Here is a 24,655-nt window from a genome sequence, read left to right as displayed (position 1 = left end):
ACAACACATTGATCACAAATGTGAATGGATTTTAAAACATTTTTGATCTGATTTGATGAACCGTAGACCAAGGAGAGTACAAAAACGTCATAAAGAGGAGAATGGATTATTGTGTTAGCTAAAGAAATGTGAAATAAATCTTATGATGTTGTTCTCTTTATCATCTCAAATCTCAAATATATTAAAAGACACTAGATTTCACTAATTGGTTGATTTAGTTGCGGTTTTGGTCACCTTATTTTGGTTAAACTTTAATTTTGTTCCTCTATTTTAAATTGTCAAATTTTGGTCATCCATTTTAGAAATTTTGATCAAAGCCATGATTTTAACCATCAAATTTGATGACGTGACAATACGTTAAGTGACCTAACATTAAAATGAAGGTCTAATTATTGAGGGTTTTAAAAAATAAATAATGTGTTAAAATGAGTCGTGACCAAGCATATCAAGTCAAAAGAAGATTAATTGAAATGAAAAAAACGTATTGTCACGTCATCAAATTGAATGGTCAAAATTTTGGATTGATAAAAATTTATGAAATGCGAGACCGAAATTGCGCAATTGAAAATTGGAAGACCAAAATTACAATTTTGGCAAAATAGGAGATCAAAATTGTATTTAAGCCTAATTTTATAGTGACATGGTTTTATCTCATGTTTGATCTTAATAATAAATTATGATACATATATTATAGTTATTCTAATTTTTATTTAGAATTAAAAAAATTAAATTAAATTAAATTTGGTGATAAATAACTGCCTTTTGTATGAATTGTACATGTTCCAACCATACCACAGTCATTAATCGAGCCCAAGAATGATAATTACCACCAATTAACAAATGAGTGACAAAGAACAATAGTTCGGTATATTTTCATTAGGATACATGAAATAGAAGTTTAAAGTATGCATTTTGATAGCATTTGTTTGCATTTGATGATGATCCGCCATTAAAATTCCCAGCAGAAATTTCAACTCAATTGAAATCGAAAATATTCATATATATCAAATAAACCAGAGAAAAACAAATATCAATTTGAAGAGAAATTGATGAGTAGAATAAGAAATGGCGAGATTTGTGAACTTGGATGTGCAGTGGCATTGGCTCATATCATGTTCGATGATACCATGTGAAAGCTAGAACCCAAGCTCCATGAAAGGAAAAAGAGAAAGCAATAAAGAAATCAAAATATTTATATGGCAAAATGCATCTATAGATCCTTTAAGTTTTAAGGAGGGATCCGCTTAATAACTCGATATCGACATTATATTTCTTCAATCCAACCGTTGAATTCAAAATTTCATTGAGTACATCAACTCCACAAATTTTTATAAAAATTCAAAATATGTAGTTATGTATTCAGACCATTGAAATTCAACGGTTTTTTAAAAGTTTGTCGTACGTTCAATTGAAGTTGTCAGTATCAAATGATTTTGAATTTTTATAAAAATTTGTGGAGTTGATCTACTCAATGAGATCTTTGAATTCAACGGTCGGATTGAAGAAATATAATGTCGATATCGAGTTATTAAGCGGAGTAAGTCAATGGAGACTTACTTCTGGAGTCAACAGATCCCTCCTCTTAAGTTTTATGTTTGTATCAAATAGATCCTTTAAGTTTTTTAAATTACAAATATGACCTTTAAATTTTACGTTTGTATAGGTACATCCTTTAGGTTTTTTAAATAACAAATAAGTCATTTAAGTTTATTATATTGCTATGACCCGCACTTACATAGAATATGAATGACACTATTGATCAACTAGTAAATTATAACCAACTCCTACATTAGTTACAAATAGGTTAGTTAGTTATAAGCCTAAGCACAACTAACTTGCTATGCAAGGAACCTCTTTATCCTTTACATTATCACTTTTAACAAAAATCCAAAGCTTGGAGTAGGACCTAGGAATAAGTAAAATTGAATTTCTGAACTAGGACATTGAGTTCATGATGATTAATAAACTCTTCATAGAATGAATTGTTCGGGAAAACACGAGTTCAATTTTGGGTGGAAATAATTCTTGGCCAAACTTTATATACCTCGCAACTGCACGAACTATAGATTTCTAAGGCCATCTTCCCTTAGAACAAGAGAGTTAACGCAAAAAAAATCATGTGAACGTGTAACCATTTTTAGGAAAATTTAAGAACAATTTTTCCAAAGATTAGGGTATCAGTCAATGTCTTCATCCGCTTTGTACATGAAATAAATGTTATATAATGAACCGTCCGTTCAGAACTAGATATTCTACCTGTGTGATTGATGGAATTAGATTGTACTGAGGTGATGATTTGGGTTTCAAGTACCAAAGGAAAAGATATCTGCATAAATGTTAGCACTTCAATGTTCAAGTCAGTATTTTCTTCAGGTGAGAGAAAATATTAAATTGGGTAAGAATGTGTGTATCTTAAGGATGAATGCATGTGTGCATATATAGTGAAATATTTGCATAACTTTTTTGTTTGGGATCCTCCATATGAATGAAATGAGTCACAAATATCTTGAGCAGTGTTTTAAAAACCGGACCGGACATCGAACCGGTGAAGCTACTGGTTCACTGATTCATTGGTTGAACCACCAGATCAATGGTCGAACTGCTTGATAAACTGAATTAAACCGGATTAAACCGATGAAATGAACCGGTATCTATAATAAAACTATATAGTTTTCCTTATATTTGTTAATAAAGTACTCCCTCTTAAATGTACCAAAAAAAAACTCTCTCTTAATATGTTTTCCTTTTATTTCAATAATAATAATAATAATAATAATAATAATAATAATAATAATAATAATAATAATAATAATAATAATAATAATAGAGTTCTCATCTCTTAACATATATGTTGTATATGAGCTTTGCTTGAAAACTAATATATGGGCTTAAAAAAGTGACAACCCAAGGCCAATGCCCATATATTAAAATAAGATCACTAATTGAAACAAACAACGCTATTTATTTTTTTTTGTCAGCCACACCTCTTCTTCTTCATCTACTTCTTCAAAATTTTCTTCACTTCTCCGTTCTTTGTTGCTACTTCTTCTATTCCCACAAACATACATCATTATGATATTTATGAGAAGTAATAACATAACCATAATAAAGAGAGAATTTTGACTCTAAACTTGCAGGATTAAATCTATGTCATAGTTGCAATCTTCACCTCTTTGTTTCTATTTAATCTCTTCTAAATCTATGTTACAGTTCTTGCTTCTACTATTTTCGTTTCCAACTTTTTATTTCTGATTTTTTTTATAATTTAAATCATGCATTTAGACCGGTTGGTTTTTTCAAAACCGCTGCTGGTTTTTTGGTTTTGACCGGTTTTTGACGGGTTCGATTGTGTGTCACGGTCGGACCATCCGGTCCGGTCCAATTTTTAAAACACAGAGTATAAATTTCGAAATGGGAAATCTCTTTCCAACATGTGCCACTATTGTCAGAGTGGTTTGAATAATATGAGTGTCTTTTGTTGTGGTATTGTATCACTACGTTTCCAAGTTAAGCTACCGTATCCTCCAATTTATTTATTATTTTGCAGCAGCTTTTTGATTTAAAATAATTGTAAAAGAATTTTCAACTTTAAAAATTGTTAACATTGCATGATATAAAATATAAATTTAAAATATATTGTGAATTTTGTGGGGTCCACGTTCTTTCTTCCATCTTGACCTGAGGGGGTTCAACTGAACCCCTGAAATTTAAAAAATTGTACATATACCTTGTATATTTTGCATTTTGAACCTTCTAAATTTTTAGTTTTGAACCCACCCAAGAGAAGAGTAGAACACAGAAGAAAGAAAGAAAAGAAGATGCATGATTCTGGCAAGAAAAAGAAGGAAAGAAGGATAAACCAAGTGCAGTAGAAAGAAACATGAAGTGAGACAGCCATTGACTGCTATTCAATGAATGAGTTAGAGATGATATGATTTAGGATTTTTTAATTCATTTTAGGCTTTCACTTGTGGCCCACTTGTTATAAGTTTGTGTTTTTCTTATTTTTTAACTTTTTTTTGTTACTTACTTGTATATTGTTGTTCGGGTGTTTACTTTGCATTTAAAACAAACATTTTTTTTAAGTAACATTTAAAACAAACATATATAAAAATAAAAATTCCAGCTTGTAAAAACCAATATTGTTTTTTTAATAAAAAAATAGTTTTATTTTTTGTGTTCTATTTTTGTGTTCAGTGTTCTATATATATGTTTTCTTTTAATTTTCAATTTTTTATGCTTTTTTTTTTCAAAGACCGAGTTAGCTCATTCGATCAATTTAATAACTATATAGTTTTATTATATAGATCGGTTCATTCTATCGATTTAATCCGGTTTAATTCGGTTTATCATGCGGTTCAACCAGTGACCCAGTGGTTCGACCAATGAACCAGTGAATCAGTGCCCTCGTCGGTTCGATGACCGATCCGATTTTTAAAACACTGATTTGAGGTACACTGATAAGACATTTTCTATTTTTTACAGGTATATATATATATATATATATATATATATATATATATATATATATATATACATATCTTGCTTAGTCATTATAAGTATATATACATGTAACATATATCATGAGATTGTGTTTGGCCAAGCTGCATCTTTAAATATTTTTTTTTAAGAATTTGCTTTGTTGTTGCCACTTTAATATTTTTAAAAAGAAATTGATTTGTTGCCATTACAAACAATTATAATAAATAGTTGCTGTTAATTTTTTTTTTAAAGAGAGATCAATTTATGTCAAAGTAGATATATGATATATCAAATTGTATCAGTGACGTTTATTGAGTATAAGATTTATATTAAAATTGACAATTTATGTAGAATTTTATAAAAAATTAAAATCATTTGATATGTTATTTAAAAAATCTTGTATTTATAAATTCGTGAGTTTATCTTGATTTTGAATAAAAAAATAAGTTGAAAGTGCTATCTTTTTTGAGTTTCTCGTAGATTTGTTTTAGCACTGTTGCGACCAACCTCATGCATTGCCACTGACGTTGGAGTTCTGGACATGAAAATTTTCTGCAGGAATAATGGTGTTCCTATGTGAGAAAGTTTTCCCTTTAGGGAGGTGGTGCTATTTCGTAATCATCTGCATTGATATATAGTCTAACAAGTAGGAATTAATTTATGAAATTTTGTTTGAAATTATGTGTTTGTGTTACGACCGTTAACAAATATTAAATTATGTACAACGTTGTAACTATAAAAATTAGTTTAAAATATGGTTTCAGTCCGTATTTTTAGGAACTGGATCCTCTCCTTCCCTAACTCTCTCCTTCTCTCTCCTTCTCAAAATCTGGACAGTTAGATCAATCCCATGGTTTAAAATTAAAACAGAATAAATTAAAAAATAAAATAAATCTCATTCTGAGTCGTGAACTTCTTCAACCCAATATGCTTCTCATATCGTGATTGTGTATTCGACGACACCACCACCAACCCCAACTTGGACGAATCTTATTCACTGTAACTGGAATGCAGCGGCGGATACACGGTGTTCGGCGATGCAACGGCAGTGTTCGACAATGAAGAAAAAAATGCACAGGACAGGTTTGCGGCGGTAGTCGGCAATGAGCGGCGGGTTGCCGGTCTCAGAGATCGATGTTGGACGGTATTGTTGAGTTTGAGAAGTATGACAATTGAAGATGAAGATCTGGCTGCAAGATCTGGTTTTAATTACTGTTTTTAGTTTTTTCTTTAAAAACAAAAACTTGTTACAGATAGCAGTAAAACACATTGCAAATTAATTTCACAATGAGTAATGAGAGATTTTGTGAATGAATCCAGAGATTGCAGCCACTAAATTTGTTGTGGAAGATTTTCAAAAAAAAAAATTGTTGTGGAAGATGAAGGGGAAAAGGTTTGCTGTGAAAAGATGCAGGGTATTTTGTTTTGGAAGAATCCTCTCATCCATTAGATTGATCTAACGGTTCAGATTTGGAGAAGGAGAGAGAAGGAGGTAGTTAGGGATGGAGACAATCCGGATCTGTATTTTTATATTGAGTTTTAGTTTTTGTCCTTATATTTTAATTAAAATCATTCTTTTTTGTCTTTACTTAATTTTCTGTGTTGGTTTTAGTCTCAAATATTAAGTTAACTGTTAGTTGATTAACGGAACTCCACGTAGCGCCGACACATGACATCCTACATGGACTGTGATGACAACCAATTATATGATGTTATTAGTAGTAGATTAGAGTAATTTTTATAGTAATTAAAGACCAAAAACAAGCAAATATCGGGAAAAGTGAAGACACAAGGACGAGAAACAAGAAAAGTGGAAAAAGCAGTAAAAAAGACAAAAATGGAATAAAGCAGCGCACCATCGTACCCACAATGAGTCTCAACGTGGCGCGATGAGAAGACGGATAAAATTGAAGAAAATCTGCTGAAAATCTTTACCATCGTGGCACGATGATGACTTGAAAAATAAGCAGAAAATCCTGATCAAATCTTCCTCGCACCACGATAGGTCGGATAGGATCCATCGTGGCCACGATGAGGCGAATTACACGCCATCGTGGTCACGATGGGTGCGATGGATGGGCAAAAAAAGCCCAAACCCAGCAGAAAAACTATAAATAGAGCATTTCTCCTTCACTATTATTCATTCCAAGACATTTCAAAATATTCCAACAGATTCAAGAGTTAGGAGAACTCTAAGGAGGAGGCAAGGAACTCCAAGGTTCTTTTCTTTCTGTCTTTGTAATTTATTTTTCCTAGGTTAGGTGGAGTCGAGAAACTCCCTTACGAATGCTTGGTTGTATTATTTATAATATTTATAAATTCAGTTATTTCTATTTCAAACTCTTTTGTTGTCTGGTTTTAGTTATTTTAATATTTATCACATTAGAATAAAATCTAAGGACCTAGTGGATATCGCCTAAGAAACGAAGTTAGTAATCCCGACCGAAGGACAGCATATTAGGGCCTACATGAGACCATTAAATTCAGTATCTGCCGTCTTAGTATAGGATTGGAAAGAACATTAATTTCTACCTTGCAGAGTATGCCTGTGGGTAGGTGACTAGTTTTAGTCACACGTGACAGCTTATAATTTAGGGGTCCCCAGGGCGATGAGACCAAAGTTTAAACGAAAAAGTGGAGTTCTAGATAATTGTGTCTAAATAAAGTAAGGGTAACCTTTAACTAGGCTCTGTAAAAGCTTGGTATAGAAATAGGAACAGATATTGCTTCAAACCTATTTTCAAGAGCCTAAATCCTTAAAGAGGGAAATAATTGAGCCATCAAGCAGGAGTAAGAGAAGGATCCGACCAAACTTAACCACCCCGTGTGGTCACACACACCCTTTACTTTTCAGTTATTTAATTTATGCATTTATTTCTTGTCATTTACTAAAGTACCCGCAAACATACATTCTTAAAACAAACAAAGCGAAGACAATTATCATATTCTTAAGCGAAACTAGTAACCTTGGCACAATCCATGTGGAGAACGATACACTTTATTACTTGGTAGCGATTATGTGCACTTGCAGAACCACCGTCAGACTGCCACGTCAGATTTGTTTAATTGTTTTTGAAAAAAAATAGTCAAAAATAAAAAACATTTTATTTTTTTTTACATAAAAATGAAATGATTTAATAATTTTTTTTTTACTTTTACTATTTCATTAAAATAAAAAACTGTTTTTTTTTTTTAATATATAAAACGTTTTCCAAATTATTTTATAAATCAATACCAAATTATTTTGTAAATCAATATGAATCAAGCAATTATAAAATTAAATATGCATTATTTTTTATTCAATAAAAATTGTTTCTTAGAATATCTAAATAGTGTTGTAAACTCCTCCATCCCCGTAGCTTTTGACCGTTCTTGAAATGACTCAAGCTTCTACTTTGAGCAACTTTGCAACACTATACTACAACTCCTAAAGCTCACAAATCTTTGTAAAACTCTTTGAAGAACAAACACTTAGATTGTATTTTTACGAAGCCGTAATATTAGAATATCTAAGTAGTGTTGTAAACTCTGCCCTTAAAATGTTATAAAATACGCATTAATTTTTTTTAATCAAAGAAACTTACCTTTTTAGTTTGTTTGTTAAAATCACTTGAAAATTATATCTCCATAAAAGTTCCATAATATTTATGAATCATTTCAAAAAATAATTTTGAGTTATTGTCAGTACCAAATTATTTTGTAAATCAATATGAATTACGCAATTATAAAATTTAATATGTATTATTTTTTATTCAATAATATTATTTTTTAAGACATCTAATTAGTGTTGTAAACTCCTCCACCACCGTAGCTTTGACCGTTCATGAAATGACTCAAACTTCTATCTAAAAGTCTCCACCGCCCCAATTCTCTTCTTCCTCTCTTTCAGGTCCAAATATTTTCAACATCATTTAATCTTTGTTTCAGGTGGTGTGATGAGCGGCAACATTGTTTTCAATATGGTGGTTGAACCCCTCCTGGGGTTATGCAACATTTTGTTCTCATCTCTTTCAGAACGTCGGTTTCAGTTAAACGAAGTTCGGCGTCACCTCTGTTTTCGGCAGCGGTTCACAGTTTGTTAGTGGTTTTCGGGCGGTTGTTGCTCCCGTCGACGTCGCGACTACCCCAATCTCTCCAGTTTTCACTTTGACATCACCTCTCAGTCATTGTTTCATCCCTAAACTCATTGTGTTTTTTTTTATCTAATCTTTAGAACAAAGTATTTCTAATAAGTGTGTGAGTTATCCACCTTGTTGTCATTCTCATGTCTTGATAACCTCGACATGATTATCGTCGAGAAGAACCGGTTGTATTATCGGGGAGTTGGGAAATATTTGCGGATAATTCCTTAGTTCAGTGATTACACGCCTCCGGATTTTTGGGTTTTCAGCCATCCGCACCAACACCAACACTTTTGTGTGGACTCACTGTGTTATGTTTATGTCCCCTATATTTAGGAGATATAATCAAAGAATGAGGGTGAAGTTTTCTTTATCCCTTGATGTTTAGTGCTCTTTGTTTAGAAAAAAAAAATTCAATGATTTTATAAAACATAAAATAAAATTGATCCTACACTATACGCTACTTGTGCTTAAATATGTTTTCATTCAATCATGCATTATTCTAACAAATAACCTTTGTTCATCCACGTGAGCTTATCTCAGTTGATAGAGATATCACATTTTATAGGCAGGGACTGGGGTTTCGAATCCCGGACACCCCACTTACTTAGCTCAGTTAGTAGAGACATCACATTTTATATGTAGGGACCATGATTTGAACCCTGGACATATCTTTTAACCACTTTAAAAGTGAAATTCTAACCACTAGATTATCTTAAAAAAAAAAACTCTACCATGGTACAAAAAAGATAAAATTCCTTTTACTATCATGAAAGGTTTTATAAAAGTAATTCGAATTTAATGATTAGCAACTTGTTTTTGTGACCTCATTACTAGACATGCTAAAAGGACAAACAAAACACACCGATAGACTTAAGAGATGGTATAATGATTATAATTTAATGAAGAGTTTTTAAAACAGAACACACCGATATTTTAATTTATTTTAAGACATCATGAACTTTACGCACTATAAAGAGATCAAGCTTATTAACATTTCAAACAGAAAAATCATGGCTGAAATTTACAAGTTTGTTTATGCTATCATTCTATTTCTTTCCTTTTTTCATGTTGGAATGACAGTTCGTGGTGGTAAGTTATTTTTTCATCGTTCAAATTTCCTTCTTCAATTTCTTTGTTCATACCCAATATTTATCATTTTTGTAACATTATTTATAATCTCTTTATTTACAGCAGAACCTATTAATAAATGTGAAAGTGATGCTGATTGTGAAGAATTTACGGGGGTGTGGTACATGAAGTGCATTGATCAGAAATGTGTTTGAACGGTTAAAACTTTGAATTGATAAAAATTTATTGGAAAGTTTGAACCGAGTAATATGTGAGTCTGGATCTAAGTTTGTCCTTAAGCCTTATTGGAACAATGACTTTGTCTCTAAGTGATTTTATTTTATGAATCTATTTTATTTATGTAATAGTTATTTGAATTCCTTCAAGAGGCCTTGGGCCCATTACTATTTGGATCCATTAGTAGCTAAAACCCTAGCTATATAAATGTATGTGCAGCCTCCTTAGAGGTTATGAATGAAGTATTTTATTTTCTCAGTTTTTATATTACGCCTCTTTATTGTCTTCTAGTATAACCCTCGTTTGAGATAACATAGCGTGAACCTAGCATCATTGGTGCTTTCATCGATTTGAACCATGCCTAGAACCACAAATCCCACCAACAAAGATCTGGACGAATCCATTCAAGCAGCCACACAGCAGTTTGAAGAAAACAACAACCGTTTGACTGAAGGTTTGGGTGAGGTGAACACAGCCATTATAGCCACCAACACTCGTTTGACTGAAGAGTTGGGAGTTTTGAACTCGAAATTTGAGACTCAGCAGCAAATATTCCAGCGAGATCTGGCTGCAAATAATGAATCGCTTAAACTATTCATTGCAGAAACCATCAAAGCTTATGCTAGTCCTGCAACAACATTCACCACAACAGCAGCAGCCACTACCGCTGTCACAGCCAGCGATTCAACAACAACGGATACAGCCATCATGGTGACAGCCACCGCGGCCAACACCTCCACCACCACTGTTTTTACCACTTCAGGTACCCCTCATTCTCCATCTGTACCACCAGGTTATGAACTTATCCTTCCCACTCCCTCAACACCCATTCAAACCCCTATTTTTACCACAACCACTCCACTCACCTTACCCATCAGCCACACCCCCCAAAGTTTTCCCTCAACAGCCATACAAACACCTATTCACACAACTACCATTCCACTCACCTTACCAATTAACCACACATTCCCAATTTTTCCAACAACACCCATTACCATTCCACTACAACCACCTTACCAAATTGGTACTTATACGCCATCTGTCATGAATACCTCTATTTATTCCACACAGCCACTACAACCTCCACCTTTTCCACCGCCACCACAGCAAACTGCGGGCACTACCACACCACTGTTTTTCCCACATCACACTCCATATTACATACCACAACTACAACAATTTCCATCTTATCCAAACTTTCTACAAAACTCACCCACCCCACAAACACACAACAGCCCACACCCCAATTTTCGAAACCCAAAGATTGAAATGGGTACTTTTGATGGAACCAACGCTTTGGATTGGCTTTTCCAAGCAGAACAATTTTTCTTGTTTTATAATGTTGCATTAGAAAATCGTTTACCAATGGTTGCATTCTATATGAAAGGGGAAGCACTTAGTTGGTATAAATGGATGTTTCAAAACCACCAATTAACTGATTGGCATTCATTTTCTAGAGACCTAGAGTTACATTTTGGTCCCTCAACGTATGAGAATCACCAAGCTGAATTATTCAAACTAAAGCAGACTGGTACAATAGCTGAATATCAATCAAATTTTGAAAAGTTGGCAAACAGAGTTATAGGTTTGCCGGCTGATGCTATGCTTAATTGTTTTATTTCTGGTTTGCATTCTGATATAAAAAATGAGCTCGCCATCCAAAGACCTTACAACATTTCCCAAGCCATTGGTTTAGCCAAACTAGTGGAGGCAAAGCTAAGAGACAGTAAACCTAAATACCCAAGACCATTCACACCTAACAGCAACATCACATCACAACCCAATAAACACAACATTTTCAACCACAATTCCCCCAAAATACCCACTACATTTACTACATCTAAACCCACCTCCTCCACACTGTTGGAACAAAATTGATTTAAAATGTTAGCCCCTAAATCTATAAAGGTTTTGATGATAACAAAGTATTAATAAACAATTGGAAGGACTAAAAATTTATTTTAAGTGTGCAGATATAAGCATCAAATAAGCTCTGAGTGAAGCTCAGAGGATGTAAATTCAGAAGTTCACAAGCGCTCAGAAGATGTTGGACTTCAGAAGTTACAACCTTTAGAGGATGAAGTCTTCAGAACTTCTTGAGTGACTAAAGCCTCATCAACCTCTGAAGATCTTTTTGATATATGTAAAGATTCCCTTTGCAAGTCAACTCTTCTACCAATAAAGAAAAGGACCTTTCAAGCCTGATCAGTTCAGCTACCCTCAGTTTGTCTGTACTCTCTTGAGAACGTGGGTTCTCAGTTTTGTTAGCTGAATAAGGAAAGTCCACTCTGCAGTAGTCAAAGTGTCTGAAACTCTTACTCAGTTTTGGATACAAACAAACTGCATCAAGACAGGCTGCTTGAAGACAAAAGTTTTCTACTCCAACGGATCTTTTTGCAACGACTCTTTTCTAGTGGTATATATACTAGTAGGATTAGCTGCAATTAAATATACAATTATCAAAAACTGAACGTGCGCTGAACAAACTCTGAATTCTGTGTATACAAGCTCTGAACCTCTTATCAAGTGTTTTTGCACTTTAGTCAAATACTCTGTACTCTTTGTATTTGCTCTCTTTAGGTTCAATAATATGTATTATTTTTTATTCAATAATATTATTTTTTAAGACATCTAATTAGTGTTGTAAACTCCTCCACCACCGTAGCTTTGACCGTTCATGAAATGACTCAAACTTCTATCTAAAAGTCTCCACCGCCCCAATTCTCTTCTTCCTCTCTTTCACGTCCAAATATTTTCAACATCATTTAATCTTTGTTTCAGGTGGTGTGATGAGCGGCAACATTGTTTTCAATATGGTGGTTGAACCCCTCCTGGGGTTATGCAACATTTTGTTCTCATCTCTTTCAGAACGTCGATTTCAGTTAAACGAAGTTCGGCGTCACCTCTGTTTTCGGCAGCGGTTCACAGTTTGTTAGTGGTTTTCGGGCGGTTGTTGCTCCCGTCGACGTCGCGACTACCCCAATCTCTCCAGTTTTCACTTTGACATCACCTCTCAGTCATTGTTTCATCCCTAAACTCATTGTGTTTTTTTTATCTAATCTTTAGAACAAAGTATTTCTAATAAGTGTGTGAGTTATCCACCTTGTTGTCATTCTCATGTCTTGATAACCTCGACATGATTATCGTCGAGAAGAACCGGTTGTATTATCGGGGAGTTGGGAAATATTTGCGGATAATTCCTTAGTTCAGTGATTACACGCCTCCGGATTTTTGGGTTTTCAGCCATCCGCACCAACACCAACACTTTTGTGTGGACTCACTGTGTTATGTTTATGTCCCCTATATTTAGGAGATATAATCAAAGAATGAGGGTGAAGTTTTCTTTATCCCCTGATGTTTAGTGCTCTTTGTTTAGAAAAAAAAAATTCAATGATTTTATAAAACATAAAATAAAATTGATCCTACACTATACGCTACTTGTGCTTAAATATGTTTTCATTCAATCATGCATTATTCTAACAAATAACCTTTGTTCATCCACGTGAGCTTATCTCAGTTGATAGAGATATCACATTTTATAGGCAGGGATTGGGGTTTCGAATCCCGGACACCCCACTTACTTAGCTCAGTTAGTAGAGACATCACATTTTATATGTAGGACCATGATTTGAACCCTGGACATCTCTTTTAACCACTTTAAAAGTGAAATTCTAACCACTAGATTATCTTTAAAAAAAAACTCTACCATGGTACAAAAAAGATAAAATTCCTTTTACTATCATGAAAGGTTTTATAAAAGTAATTCGAATTTAATGATTAGCAACTTGTTTTTGTGACCTCATTACTAGACATGCTAAACGGACAAACAAAACACACCGATAGACTTAAGAGATGGTATAATGATTATAATTTAATGAAGAGTTTTTAAAACAGAACACACCGATATTTTAATTTATTTTAAGACATCATGAACTTTACGCACTATAAAGAGATCAAGCTTATTAACATTTCAAACAGAAAAATCATGGCTGAAATTTACAAGTTTGTTTATGCTATCATTCTATTTCTTTCCTTTTTTCATGTTGGAATGACAGTTCGTGGTGGTAAGTTATTTTTTCATCGTTCAAATTTCCTTCTTCAATTTCTTTGTTCATACCCAATATTTATCATTTTAGTAACATTATTTATAATCTCTTTATTTACAGCAGAACCTATTAATAAATGTGAAAGTGATGCTGATTGTGAAGAATTTACGGGGGTGTGGTATGACATGAAGTGCATTGATCACGAATGTGAACCGTGTTATGAATGGTTTGAACGGTTAAAACTTTGAATTGATAAAAATTTATTGGAAAGTTTGAACCGAGTAATATGTGAGTCTGGATCTAAGTTTGTCCTTAAGCCTTATTGGAACAATGACTTTGTCTCTAAGTGATTTTATTTTATGAATCTATTTTATTTATGTAATAGTTATTTGAATTCCTTCAAGAGGCCTTGGGCCCATTACTATTTGGATCCATTAGTAGCTAAAACCCTAGCTATATAAATGTATGTGCAGCCTCCTTAGAGATTATGAATGAAGTATTTTATTTTCTCAGTTTTTATATTACGCCTCTTTATTGTCTTCTAGTATAACCCTCGTTTGAGATAACATAGCGTGAACCTAGCATCATAGTGACACGTGGAAAACTAAAAAAGGAACGGCTGAGATGAAAATAACAAAATAACAATTTCACTGTTCCTCTTCCCCTCCCTTTCACTTCTCCTCAACCGAATCTCTTCTCTGTCACACCCAAAGTGTTACAACTTCCTCAATATTTCATTCCGGATATCCGATTATTCCCAGTAGTTTCAAGTGGTGCTAAAATTGATGATTGGGAACAAATTTTGAAGATTGAAGTTGAATTCTGTCAACAGATTAAAATTATACAAATTATGAAATACTAAAACAAAGAACAAATTAAAGGTCCATGACACTACATTTTTTATCATTGTTCCTTGGTCTGTGACAATGGAAAGACGCGAGGCAGGACGATGCGGCGAAACTGTGGAGCACTTTGTTTCAATCAATCCACGGTAAAGCCGTCAACGGCGCGGCGGTGGAGCGTCGATTATGTTGAAACGGCGAAGTGGGAATAAAGGAGAAGAGCATGAGAGTGTAACAGAGGGGATTGTTCAGGGCGGAGATGGATGGCGGCAAGTAGGGGTGTGCAAAAAATCCAAGTAACCTTAACCAAATCACTAACCAAACCATATCCAAAATTAATAACCAAATCCATTTTAAAAAAAAAACCACACCAATCCAATACAAAAAAACCAATTTTAAACCATATCCAATTTTTTATAATTGGTTTAAAATTGGTTTTTAAATTGAGGCCCAATAAGGAAAAAGCCCAATAGTTTCTTTTTAAAAAAAAACAAATTTTCCAAATTCAATTAATTATATAATTTAATAAATAAATAATTGGAGGAATTGGTCAACGCGGCGGTCAACGCCGGACCACCGGCAGCCGGTACGGCGGAGCTCCGGCGACAGACGGTGATTTTCCGGCGACCTCCGGCGAACTTCCGGCAACCGGTGCGGTGGTTGGCGGCGGCGCTCCGGCGGCCGGCCACCGTCAACCACCCTTTAATATTTAATTATTTTTTATTTAACAAAATTTATTTATTTTAAAAGTAATTATAAAAAACAGATTTTTGATGGTTTTATTTTTAAAAAAAATCTATATTTTAATTTTGGGTTTAAAAAAATCTGTTTTGTTGGGCTTAGTTTGAAATATGTTTGGGCTTAAAAAAAAAACTTTTATGAATTGATTATAAACCAATAATTCATAAGATTAAAGAAAAATTATGTTTTTTTTTTATAAACAATAATTATTAAATATGTTCTTTTAATCAATTAAACAAAAAAAAAAGCTTAATTATTGTAAAAAAAAAGTTTAAATATATAGGAATTAAAAGTTATAATAATGCATTTTAAAAAAAATAAAAAAATAAAATAAAATTTAAGATGAATCGGTTATAAATAAGTAACCTATTTTTTATTATAAACCGGTTATAAATTGGTTTCGAACCGATTATAAACCATATCCAAATTAGTTTTGCAAAATAACCAATTTTTCATTAAAATGGTTTTGGTTCTAAACCAAAACCATAAATATGGTTTGGTGTGGTGTGGTTTTTAAACCATGCACACCCCTAGCGGCAAGAAGCACAAAGAGACGGTGAAGTAAAGAAGAACAAGGGTTGTTGTTGTTTCTCTGTGACATTTCATAAGTTGATGGTTTTAATCTCACCCATTGAAAAGTTTAATTGCCACATGTCACTCATCCGGATGAAAACTGGAGGGTAATGGAGAATAAACTCGTAATATGTGTATTGGAATGTTTACCTTTATTAATTACATTTCTGATTTGATTGATGAACCGAAGACCAAGGAGAGTACAAATATGTCATAAAGAGGGAAATGGATTATTGTGTTAGCTAAAGAAATGTGAAATAAATTTCTTATGAAATTGTTCTCTTTACACTACTAGAAAAAGTTCAAATACCGACGGAATTTAGAGACGGAATTTAATTCTTCTCTATTAGAGACAAAATTAGAGACCAAAAAAATAATCAGAGACGGAAAATAAAATATATGTATTAGTGACGGATGTTAGAGATGGAATATTCTGTCTCTAAATGATTTTGTCTCTAAATCTGTCTCTACTTGATTATTTCTTTAATTATAAATAGAAAGCAATAGTTAGAGACGGATTTTAGAGACAAATTTTAGCCGTATCTAATATTTTTCGTCTCTATATTTGTCTCTAATCGGTCAACTTGTTTTAAAATAGTCAAACTTTTGTTAGAGACAGAAAAGATCTGTCTCCGTGTATTGTTGTCTCTATTAAATTAATACAATACTATTTCATTTTAATTTGCGCCAATTTTTTGCCCGCCTAGACATTAGAATTTTAAGATAATTTTGCTTCATTATCCACCTAAAAGTAAAATGAAAGTGCACTGTCAAAATGAAATATTTTTAAAATTCAGTGACTAAAACTCAAATGACCCGTAAATGCAGGGATCATTGGCATGTTTAAGCCTAAAAATTATCATGCCTTTTTGTACCATATGTTCGTTATAATTTGGAGATGACATTTTCACATTTGGACCTCGGATTTTTATCAAACGAAACAGCAGAAATATCGAAATTGTTAGGTTGAATGTCATGATTGGGATTTAAACCTTGATCCATATCCACTTTGTATGTACGTATGATTTTCAAATTAAATGGGTTGTAATTTTTTTTTGTGGGCTAGGCCTGACCCGAGAAGAAATAACTAAGACTAAGCAAAACGATAACGAGGGGGTCCTAATTTGTCATCTATGAAAGCTCCCCTGAGAATTTGTGGCAAAGAGTTCCACCAAGTAAAATCTAAAATAGAATGGCCATGGTTAGCAAGTCGATCCGCACATGTGTTGCCTTCACGAAAAATATGGGAACTTGCCAAATTGAGTACCAACGACATACCGTTCTTCCATCCGTAGGCTCGAAGGCACGACTGCATGCATGATTACCGAAAGTGCAGAGTGCTGCTTGAGAATCACTCTCTATCCAAACACATTCTGCCAGCCGTTATTATGTGCTAATCGATATGGCCAAGATGATGGCCATAACGTACGCATGTAAAACTGATACGGCGTTGCAAAACAGCCCTGGAATGTAACCAAATGATCACGAAAAACTCCACCACATGCAGCAGAGGGAGGAAGATTCGTGACTGACCCGTCCATGTTAACTTTCATCCAATGAATCGAAGGTACTCTCCATAAAACAAGTGAGATGACGGGCGCATTGTGGAGTCTTGGTTTGAGCTGAAGGCGAGTTAAAATCTACGTCTCCGTAGGAGCTGTGAAACCGGCAACCAAGGTAGCACTCATGGCAGTAGCTGTAAGCACTTTCATCTTCGCAGCATGAAAAGATATTTTTGCGTTATTAAATCGAATACCATTTCTTGCCATCCAAATAGAATGGAAAGCATGTGTGATGGCAACCAAGGCAACATTATGTATATGTTCACTCCAAGATCTTTTGCAACTATTGAACACAGATAAGATATTGGTACAATCAAAATTATTCTCAAACAATATACCTAACCAATTCCATAGTTGTGCAGCAAAAGGGCAAGTCAGAAATAAATGAGAAGTGGTACCTAACAATGTACCTATCATGAAGTGCGCGCCAGACCACAAATGATGATGAGGGAGGTAAAAACGGGTGCCAAAGCCAAGCAGCCCATGCCACTGTAGCTGTCGGTGGAAATAAGTGAAAATATGCTGTGTTTGCACTCAGCATACCATCTTGTGAAGAAATCCACACCAATCTGTCAATCTTGTGTTTACACCGATAGTCTGATACCTCAAAATTAAGAGAAATTAAAAGAGACAATTTAAATAATGTATTTTATTTTCTTACAATCGCTTAAATTATAATTGTAAGGTTAATGAAATAAGGAAGAAAAAAATATTGGCTTCTAGCACGTACAATAACTAAATGATAAAGATATATATATATATATATATATATATATATATATATATATATATATATATATATATATATATATATATATATATATATATATATATATATATTTTTAATTATACCTTTTGTCCCTTATCTTAATTACACATTTTTGTCTCTTATCTTTATTTTAGGTTAATAAAATAAGTAAATGACATAGAACATGACTGAGACCAAACTTACGGGACCAACTTGAAACTTTTAACTTAAAATTTAAAGAAAAGATAAGGACCAACTTCAAACTTTTAAAAGATAAGAGACCAACTTGAAACCTAAAATAAAGATAAGAGACCAAACGTGTAATTAAGCCTTCTTTTTTTTGACTCAAAATAAACGATATTCATTCATTCAAATTGATAGAGTACATCGATGCAATACAAATTTAAATTCGCTAAAAACAAAAATGATAAATCTGCGAACAAACTCACAGTATCCATGTTAATAGCATAAAATGACAAATTGCATAAGCCTACAAATTTAAATATGACTATATCGAAGTATCCGTAATGTCCATGCCCCTAGATCTGTAGTGTTGATGACTATATCAAAGTCCACATTCATTGACACTAGATCTATCACAAGGTTTATTGCACATTTCTTTGCTAATACAATAACTCATTGCTTTTTAGGACCTTTTTGCACTTTCTTTGGGCTTCTACTCATCAAGTCATAAATTAATAGCAAATTTCAATACACATTTGTGATTAATGCACTTAAAAATATAATACTTCCTCCAATCTTCTGGACAATCGAGATCAGTGTCACATTCATCTTCTGTAATAAATAAAAGATGACAAAATAATATTACAAAAAAATGTAAAAGATTGTGTATGTATTACGAAGTGAAAAAGGAAATTTGAAAAGGATGAAAAAAAATCTTACCAACAGCAAATTCCGTTCTGACAAGAAGTAAAGAAAGGAATAGAATGATAACATAAATAAACTTGAGAATTGCAGTCATGTTTTTCCTCTTTGCGTGTAAGAAACTTGTTGTCTTTATATAGTGTATAAGGTTTTTTTTTTTTATCTTAAAAATAGTTAAATAATTTTTAGCACTTATCGAGCGGTAAAAACCATTCATAAAATTATGAAATATCTCTTAAGCACATCTAAGTGCTGTATTTATCGTTTTAGCACATATAGTACAGATGTCTCACAATCAACTTAATCATAACCTTTCATGATAGTAAAAGAATTTTTTTTCTTTTAGAACCATGATTAAGTTATCTATTGGAATAATGCACAATGGAGGTGGGAACATGTTGGGAAAAACAGGCATAGAGAAAATAAAAGAATGCAATCAACAAAATTAAACAAGAATATAACGTGAAAATTCTAAAACCGGAGAAAAAACCACGGCCGTTGTCAAAACCGACAACCAGAGAATAAACACTATGTGAAAATTGTTACAACACATAGACTTCACTCTCAACCACCACATGCCCCAATACACCCACACTCTCCAAAGTAAATATTTGAACTACATCTCAAATACTCTTAAACAAGAGCATAAGAGAAAAGAAAAAGACACAAATATAAATTTAAAGTGTTTACAAGTGCTACTGCTTGGTGTGTTGAAACAAGGAACTTGGGGTCTCTTTATATAACATTGAGCTCCTCCACTCTTCACTTTTCTAAGCAATGTGGGACTTCTCAAATATAATTTCCTTGACCTTTTTTCCTTCATTAGCAATGTGGGACTTACATTGCAATCAACCCCAACAGAACATATTTAAGCACCGATAGATTATATTGTAGGATCAATTTATTTATTTTTTTTAAAAATCATCGAATAAAAAAGATTGCATACTCTTGAAGATGGTAGAGAAGGGAAATACAAGAGAATTCATGAGAGATTTTGATCAAAGGCTAAGTTTCATTTGATAAGGAGAAGATGAGATACACAAGTGCTTATATACAATGATCAACTTCTAACTAACTCAATACAACCAACTAACAGAAGGTTAAACGGTTGTAACAAACTAAGTCAAAATGCTATAAGCTACATGGACCTTACTATATACAAGGAATTTGTGCTCTTGATTATGTTTTTCAAATTTGTTCTCTAGTTGATCTTTTATATTCAACATATACTTAATTTTGTAATTGCATGATTTATTCTACAATATGATTTTGATCAATTATATAATTAAGGTGGGTACTAATTTAAGAAGTCTCACATATCCAGTAGCTAGTTAGAAGAAAAAGAGGTAGAAAGTTATTATATATAGAGAAAAGGCATGTTGGAATTTGTCTTGAAATTGAAGCAGAAAACTGGTTTTGTTACTGTATTCACGCACCAGGCGAAGCAATTGGCGCCCCAGGCGCATGTTTTGGCAGAACAGAGCTGACTTGTTGTTTTTTCCGCCCCGGGCAGAAATTGCGCAAAATATATATATATATATATATATATATATATATATGGATAAAGATAGAGTGCACGACAAAAATTGTCGTATAAATTGCACGACTGAATATTTTCTACTATTTTATTTGTTTCTTTTGTTTGATTTGAGTTAAAATGATTTTGATGGTGATTCTGCTACAAATTAATCTCACCTCATGATTTATTTGGCTAGTAAATAATGCTTTTGATACGTGTACTTCTTGGGGTTAAAGAGTCTGATATTTGATCTTTATTACATTGCTTTGGACCACAGCTAGCTAATGATGGGGACGGTGGATAGCAACAATATTTAGATTATGCTTACTTATTTTTTTAGTATTTAGTTTATTCTTTATTTTTAATTAGATAAACTAGCATGAAGCCTATCAAATATGTAAATTGTGTAAAATTTGTGCTGGTCGTGCAATGTCGTCAAAAGAGTGTGTCGTGCTATATAGCACCGCTCTATATATATATATATATATGTCACGTTTCTACAGCCGTAAGAGAGAGAAAATGTGACGTTTTTTAGGGTTTTTCATCCAACATCAATCTAGGATCAAAGGGGGTTCCTTTTGGGTATATTATAGGGTTGGGGAAGTGTTTCTAGCACCTTGTAATCACTTATCATTAAAATCTCTTGGTCACATGAAGAGATTTGAGAAAAGGGTAGAATTATGGTTGAAGTCTAATTCTTGCAACTCTTGTATTGAATCTCGTTGTAATCAAGTTTTCTATCGATAGTGGAACAGAGAGTCTCACTCCCCCAGAGTAGGTCGGTTTTGACTGGACTGGGTAAACAATTTCATCGTGTCTTTTATCGCTTTTGGTAGTTTTAGCTTTTGTGTTTAATTGCTCATCCATTTGATTTGGTTGCTTCAATTCTTTTGTCCCACACACTAAATGTTATTGGTCTGGTTTTTGATCTGAATTCACAACTATTGGCGCCCACAGTGGGGCAAAGGGTTAAACAGATTAAGTACCATGGGTTCAAAATGGATTATCGAGGGACTTTCCAGAGACAATTTGGAACTGTGGAAAGTGAAGATGAGATTAAGAGCAATTTTAATGTCTGAGATGATGGATAAAACATGGAGTGTGATTATCCGGTGCTTCGGAGGTAAAAAGCTAATGGAGATTGCGATGAAGATCAGCCTGGAGAGGCAGTGATAATAATACTCAACATCAGCCTGAAGATGCGGTGGTAATAATACTCAATATCAACCTGAAGAGGCGGTGGTAAGAATACTCAATATCAGCCTGGAGAGGCGGTGGAATAATACTCGACATCGGCTTGGAGAGGCTGTGGAATAATACTCAACATCAGCTGGAGAGGCGATGCTAATAATACTCAGTTATAAGGTGGAAGATATTGTGAATATACCTGTTTGAGGCTTTGGTGGAGGAATCTCGATTTGAGGTGAAGGTACACCAAAGTGGTATGGCTATCAAGATCTTGTGTGGAAGCAACGGTGATCGGGCTTGGTAACTTTTTAGACTGCATGAGGTAGTTGGACACAAGGAGAGTTTGAGGTTGCATCATGTGAAACCATATTGTGGAGGCAAGCATAACTTCAAGAGTACTGAAAGCTACAATCCGGGGTTTGAAGAGGGTACGGTGTAGCTTGTGGATTGTCCTAAACATCCAAGGGCAATTGGAGGCAAACAATTTTTCGGGAGTACGAAGAGGTAGACTCCGGGGTCCGAAGAGGAGTGGTGAAATCTTGCGTGGAAGTATGATGGTTGGTGGGAAGTTGGCATCACCATCAATTTAAAGGCAAGGTGGAGATTGTTGGAATTTGCCTTGAAATTGAAGCATAAAACTGGTTTTGTTACTGTTTTCATGCACCATGCGAAGCAATTGGTGCCCCAGGCGCAAGTTTTGGCATAACAGAGCTGACTTGCTGTTTTTTCCGCCCCGGGCGGAAATTCCTGCTCCCCGGGCGGAAATTGCGCAGAATATATATGTGTCACGTTTCTGCAGCCGTAAGAGAAAGAGAGAGAGAGAGAGAGAGAGAGAGAGAGAGAGAGAGAGAGAGAGAGAGAGAGAGAGAGAGAAAAAATGTGAGGTTTTTTAGGGTTCTTCATCCAACATCAATCTAGGATCAAAGGGGATTCTTTTTGGGTATATTCTAGAGTTGGGGAAGTGTTTCTAGCACCTTGTAATCACTTATCTTTGAAATCTCTTGGTCACGGTAAGAGATTTGGGAAAAGGGTAGAATTAGGGTTGATGTCTAATTCTTGCAACTCTTGTATTGAATCTCGTTGTAATCAAGTTTTCTATCGATAGTGGAACAGAGAGTAGGTCGGTTTTGACTGAACTGGGTAAACAATTTCATCGTGTCTTTTATCGCTTTTGGTAGTTTTAGCTTTTGTGTTTAATTGCTCATCCATTTAATTTGGTTGCTTCAATTCTTTTGTCCCACACACTAAATGTTATTGGTGTGGTTTTTGATCCGAATTCACAACAAGACGGTACTCGATCTAACAAAAATAACAAAAACTAAACAATAAAATGGAGAGGTGAGGGAGTGAATGAGGTGAAGTAGGCATGGCATTTATAGTGTTTTTCGACGTGTCTGATTGGTCGATGCTATGTCATAGTCGTTGATAGCTTCACAAGTGCACGAGATTATCGTCATTATAACAAGAGTATTGATTCATAGAGACTAATGAAGAAAAGAAGTATATAATTCTATATCTATAAGTTAGGTTAGAAAAAGTAATAATTTATTTGAGATTAATTTGTTTTGGTGTTATAGAGATATAATATGATATGATACGATACGAGAATAAACCTATGAGCTTAATCCACATGAGGAAATATTACATTTCATAACATATATTCAACCATCTTTTGAGATGAATAACCTATTTGTTGATGTATGGTGTATTCCATAGATGATAATTCTTTGTCAGATGGTATAGAGGTTGGCCTGGAGGAGACATAAGTTCTTCAACATGTATCCAGATGATGGAGTGAAAAAAATGATGATATTAGCTTCATTTCTACTTTTATTATGCTGGTCCAAAGGATCAAGGCTTGCCATGGCTTAATCCTATTGCATAGAAGATCATGAAAACTTATGTATATTTTATGATTGTTTCTCATACCTACACACTTAAACGTACAGTTGCATAAATTATTCCTTTTATCCTATTAAATATTTGTTGTCATCAAAACTTTAATGAACGAGATATTGCTTTGAACAAATTTTGTTCTAACAGGTCTTTCCAACATCTACTACTTTAATGTGTGTCAGTATCATATTTCCGAAAATGTGAGACCTAGATGAAAAGTTGGATTGCAAAGTCAAATCTGTAGAAACTAAGGATGACAACACAGAGGTGAAAGCCAGTAATTTATGGAACACCATCATGGATGCTTAGGAAGATGTGGTGGACTCTCCTATTGAGGAATTATATGTAGATGTTGTTGTAGAGTTTGGAAAGGTGTGTGAAAGTCCTAAAATTTATTATTTTCTACAACCAGATTTTAAAATGTGAATATGTAAAAATCGTGGAAACCATGGCTACTAACTTTTATTTTTCCCTTCTAAATAACTATTGTTTACTATACTGAATTCGGGTAAGCAGCGGAAATAATTTTCCGGAAGGGAAGTAATGTCAGTTGTATTGGTGTAAGGGACCTGTACCAAGACCTGTTTAAAAGCATGCAACAGTAGGTCAAAGAATGAACGACAGATCTCGGAGTAAGGATGATGATAATTCTGATTTACACAATAATAAGGATAATGGAATAGCTAACCGCTACAAGCAATGTAAATGGAGTAGCAATCTCCGATAATAATCGTCTGAAGTCTG

General features: G+C 33.8%; 1 protein-coding gene and 1 long non-coding RNA gene across 3 annotated transcripts; both read left to right on the top strand.

Annotated features, from left to right (window-relative positions):
* The first annotated feature begins 9,452 nt into the window (after positions 1 to 9,452).
* LOC123911588 (helix-loop-helix protein 11-like) lies at positions 9,453 to 11,790 on the top strand. 2 transcript variants are annotated; one of them, XM_045963042.1, is made up of 2 exons: positions 9,453 to 9,695; positions 9,801 to 11,790. In XM_045963042.1, exon 2 carries the CDS (start codon positions 10,269 to 10,271, stop codon positions 11,787 to 11,789), a length of 1,521 nt encoding a protein of 506 aa, XP_045818998.1. In that variant the 5' UTR covers positions 9,453 to 9,695; positions 9,801 to 10,268; the 3' UTR covers position 11,790. The 2 variants fall into 2 exon arrangements, with proteins under 2 accessions (XP_045818998.1, XP_045818997.1); XM_045963041.1 differs by having other exon boundaries at positions 9,459 to 9,695; positions 9,798 to 11,790.
* Positions 11,791 to 13,730: 1,940 nt separating this feature from the next.
* On the top strand, positions 13,731 to 14,476 carry LOC123911589. Its single transcript, XR_006810579.1, has 2 exons — positions 13,731 to 13,975; positions 14,078 to 14,476. It is a non-coding gene; the product is annotated as an uncharacterized LOC123911589 (long non-coding RNA).
* Positions 14,477 to 24,655: the final 10,179 nt, after the last annotated feature.

Source organism: Trifolium pratense, linkage group LG2, assembly GCF_020283565.1.
Source record: "Trifolium pratense cultivar HEN17-A07 linkage group LG2, ARS_RC_1.1, whole genome shotgun sequence".
NCBI lineage: Eukaryota > Viridiplantae > Streptophyta > Magnoliopsida > Fabales > Fabaceae > Trifolium > Trifolium pratense.
This window is presented reverse-complemented; position numbering and strand designations above follow the sequence as displayed.